The sequence below is a fragment of the Octopus bimaculoides genome, chromosome 9, assembly GCF_001194135.2.
Source record: "Octopus bimaculoides isolate UCB-OBI-ISO-001 chromosome 9, ASM119413v2, whole genome shotgun sequence".
NCBI lineage: Eukaryota > Metazoa > Mollusca > Cephalopoda > Octopoda > Octopodidae > Octopus > Octopus bimaculoides.
This window is the reverse complement of record NC_068989.1, coordinates 22,847,333-22,851,989: the sequence shown is the minus strand read 5'-3', so window position 1 is coordinate 22,851,989 and position 4,657 is coordinate 22,847,333. Positions and strand designations below refer to the sequence as shown.

At 31.2% G+C, this 4,657-nt stretch overlaps 1 protein-coding gene across 8 annotated transcripts in view; it reads left to right on the top strand.

Moving 5' to 3' along the window:
- The window catches only part of LOC106878206 (uncharacterized protein KIAA0825), a 176,526-nt gene extending 172,218 nt beyond the window's left edge, over positions 1-4,308 (top strand). For all 8 annotated transcript variants that reach the window (XM_052970496.1, XM_052970494.1, XM_052970492.1 and 5 more), the window contains one exon: positions 402-4,308. In XM_052970496.1, coding sequence (XP_052826456.1) covers positions 402-596 — 195 coding nt within the window. In that variant the 3' untranslated portion in view covers positions 597-4,308. The remainder of the gene's footprint in view (positions 1-401) is intronic.
- Positions 4,309-4,657: the final 349 nt, after the last annotated feature.

Below are 4,657 nucleotides of genomic sequence, written 5' to 3'. Positions count from 1 at the left end.
TGCCACATAAAAGCGCCTTTGTGGTGCCACGTAAAAGTATCCAGCACATTCTGGTTGGCATCAGGAAGGGCATCCAGCTATAGAAACCATGCCAGAACAGAGAGTGGAGTCTGGTGCAGCCCCTCAGCCTGCCAGCCTTGGTCACGCTGTCCGATCCATGCCAGCATGGACAACGGACAGTAAATGATGATGATGTTAATAAATTTATATCCAATCATGGCAGTTGCTTCCTTCCATTTGCAGAGTCCATGAGAGAAAAGATCGTATTTTTTCTTCCTTTCTATTTTTGTAAAACATTTAAAGAAACTGTAATTAAATATGAATTTTTTTATTTATACTATCAAAAATATTTCCTTTTTATTTAAAAGTTTATTCTTTTAATATTTTGCTTTTTTTTATAGGAAAAAATCAACAAATTTGACTGTGACTGGGGTGACCTTCTGTTCCGGGACCTTGGTTTAAGCATATATGGGGTTAGGACACTGCTTTTGAATAGGCATGAACTCCAAGAAGGTGCTCACTTGGAGGAACATGAACGGAAGTCAGTTGAAGAACTGCGACTGTTATTGGACTATGACACCAGTGATCACCGTTAAAGACGTCGATGTTATGACATCTTTCTACCTTTTTTTACCATATCCTCTTCAATTACTGCTGCCACCAAATACTGCCATTTTTGGTAAACCTGCCTGATTAAAACATTTATGAAACCTGCCTGAGATGGCTTTTACTACGAGCTTCATCTCTCTCTCTCTCTCTGTGTTTGTTTGTTTGTGTGTGGAGAGATGCCTTATGTGACTGCTTTCTTTCACTGTTGCTAGTTTGGAATTATCCCAAACAATAGCACAGGATTGATCAATGTGCAGATAATCACTCCCTCCCCTTACTTCATTCGATTTTCATTCATTTGTAACAAAAATTCTTCAAAACTTTCTTCATCAAGAACATCTTCCTAAGTTTACATTTCACTCAGCTTTCTTTTTAACCAACCTTTATGACTTTCTAGTCTTTTCACTCTCTCTACTCATTGTTATTTTCAAATGACCCTTCAATTTTTATCTAAAATATTTTATCTCCCTTCACCGATCTGAAGTTCCTCTTTCCTCACTGTTAACCATATTTTTACTGTAACCACCTATGTCAGTTCACCCATGAAGCTATATTCACATATTTCTGTTTCAAGAAATAACCCTTATCACCCTATTACACCAAATAAACCTGTCAGTCACCCCGACTCTCCCTCTCTGTCACCAACTCTAATATTTTTCATCATTCTCTAATCATTTATTTATTATTTCATTTCCCTAAAATATTTATTCTGCAACTTATTTATATATTTAAAATTCTTTGCAAGAAACAAAAGAAAAAAAATTTAAACTAAACAAAATAAAATTTGTTAAATAAAATTAAATATTCAATAATTTGATACCAACATTTCTAAAAAGCAATAGGTAAAAGAAAAAAAAATACCTCACACTTAATTTAACAACATAACACAAGAATTTTTGATTGTGAAAGAAAAGAAATAAATGTTTTTTTTTTTGATCTGCTGTGCTTTTTGAACAACAACACACTTGTTTTTTTTTGTTTTTTTTCCTCAATTGGAATTTTTTTTATCTTTGAAATTTCTGTTGTCTTTGTGGTATTTTTCTTTTTCTATTGTTAACTGTTCTAACTGGCAAGACCATATTAATAGAAGTGGTTATTGTTTGAGCAGATAACACATATGCCTCTGTGTGTGTGTGTGTGTGTGTGCGTGTACAATAATGTATCAGTTCATATTTTTTAAAAAGCAATGACAGAAAAAAAAAATAATGATAAACTATTTTGTTTTATTTTTTGAAAAGAAATGAAAGCCTGAACAAGTGTTTAAACAAACAAGCTGATTAATGGAGAGAAAAGGATCGTTAGGAATGAGTTGATTGTGAAAAGAAAAATTACTAAAGTAAAATGATAAAATTTCATTCAAAATATTTCTTTCCTGTTTGTGCTGAAATTCTTTTCTGCCAAATAGGCACTTCGGTATTGTTTGAAATATTTGAAAACAAAGTTGACATTTAAAAAAAAAAAAACCACCTCTAAACTGGTCTCCGTCTCCATTGTAATTTTATAGTTTACTCATTAGAATATTCAACTTAATTAAAAATAGAACAATACATGTATTTAAGACAACTGAATATTATTTATACTCTTACACTTGTACAGAATATTTCTATAGTACCTGAAATAGTTATGAGCATATTTCACATTACACATACCTTAAACTTATTTTCACTGTAACTTTATCTGTGCCCCTTATAATTGTTATGGGGTTTGTCTTGTTTGATTATTATGAAGGTTCTCTTAACATGACCTTTATAGATTAATTTCACCCCACAATCTATAAACAGTTAAATGTTGTCTGATTGTATTTCCAAACCAAGTGCAATATTATTCACTTTAATCATTTGACTATGTCTGACTACAAAGTGTTGCATGCATGCAATTTCAGAATTAACTCCACTTCAATAGTCAGCTCAGTCACTGAAAAATAATGCATACAAAAAAAAATAAAAAAAAGCCCCCCAGAAAAACCAGAAAAACAAAAACAACAAAAAACAAAAGCAAAAAAAGAAAGAAAGAAAAATGTCCATTCTTCCAAAGTTGGCTGTGTTTTCTGAACACACTGAGTTGTTCTTGTATAATAATAATAATAATAATAATGACGACAACAACAATAATGATAATATTGTTGCTTCTCTCTGATGGAAGCTGAACATAATTGTACAAAATGATAATGTATGACTATTTCACATTTTAATACCTTTCCAATTTTTATAATGGACTGTTTTCTTTTTTTTTTTTTTCTTCATTTTTCTAATGTGACAAGATTCATTATTATATCAGTAGATGTTACAACTCCAATAACATTACATTGCTGTGTTAATCCATGCTGGTTAAGGCAATAACTGCTATTTCCAGGGGACAAATGACAAATGATTTTAATATCCAAACTTTGTGAGAGTTATTTTTCTACTGATCTTAAGAAACAAAAAAAAAACAACAAAGAAATTTTTACTGAAATATTCACACATTTAGAATCCACTGTTATTTTTAACTTTTCATTTTTTTTTTTTTAATATTTCCAATTTTGCTTTCTGAGTTTAATAAATAAAAAGAACCCACTTGTGTAAATATTGACGTTAAAGAGAGGGTCAAAGATACATGACTTTCTCTACATAACTTTCTGTAGGTTATTACTGTCATATGTGACTATGTTAACTAATAAACCCTTGTTTTATTTCAAATTTTACTGGGTCCCTGCTACGATCTGACCCATGTCGGGAACCTTTGGAGATTGAAAGAGTTATGGCAAGGTTGTTTTAAACATGATTTAGTGACATTGTTTGCTGAGTGAAGTGTTTTTGTAACATTGTTCTGTTTATTTATGGTGACACAATCATTTTATTCAGTATCAGTTCCTAATTAGAAAGATTTCAACCTGTTTGAGTTTATACTGTATGATATTGTTTAGGCTATTCTTTATTTTATAAATTTTACACTTAAAGATGATTCATATGTTTAGTTGAGATATCAGTTTAATAATATTAAAGTGACAATGCAGATGAATTTAGTAATATTAAAGTGATAATGTAATTGAGATGCAAGTCTGGTAATATTAAAGTGATAATGCAGGTAAGATGTTTGAAAGTAAAGGGATCCAGTGATATTTTCCATTGAATTAGTTACAAATCAACAATACATAATAAATTGTGAATCTGTGACTTTAAATCAAACTTCGTATCATCTTGGACATATTTTCTGTTTCTTACATCCATTTTAAGGACTTCTTATTTCCTCCTCTCTCTCTCTCTCTCTGTTAATCCGTATTTTTATATGGAACTGAAATATGCAACTTTTATGTATTTTATTCAGTGTTGTTATTTAACCCCACATCAACTCTAATCAAATGCATTCCAGCCATGACCATCTTGTCTTTTTGTATATCTAGGACTGCATTGTCCAATGTGTCTTCCCCATTTTTTTTTCAAGATGGTAGAGAGTGATTTGAAAGAGTTTGGCTGCTGTGTCTAGCAAGTCATTCAACCATGTAGAACCTCCCACCTCACACATATTTATTTTGATGTTTGTCTTGATTAATGAAACAAAATTCAGTATTGTTTGATTTCTGTTGAGTCAGAGACGATAATTCATTTCCATTAGGCATAAAAGTACTTTATTATCTTGCAATGGAAAAGATAAAGTTGATTTTATACACTTCTGTCAATTACTTAGAGAGTTGACAAATAAAATCTATCCTGTTATATATCTCATCTCAGTTGGAAGTTATATTTTCAATGTTGTTTTTGTTTATTCTGGCAGAGTTTGAAGTTAGAAAATAGAGACATATAGTAGTATTTTACACACTTTTTCAGTGTATGTGGGGTACTTGCACAAAGTGAATACAAGGCCAGCTACTGCAAAATGAGTCAGTATGTTCAATGAAGACTATGTAAGCCTCTATGGATGAGAAATGGTGTGATCACAGGACAGAGCCAGTCGTAAAAAAATGGCAGCACTAAAATTCTGTAGGACTTTATTATATAAATGGTCAAGGATCAATCTTAGATGAACAGACATCATATTAGTAGTTCAAGGGTCCCCATGAATCTTTCAT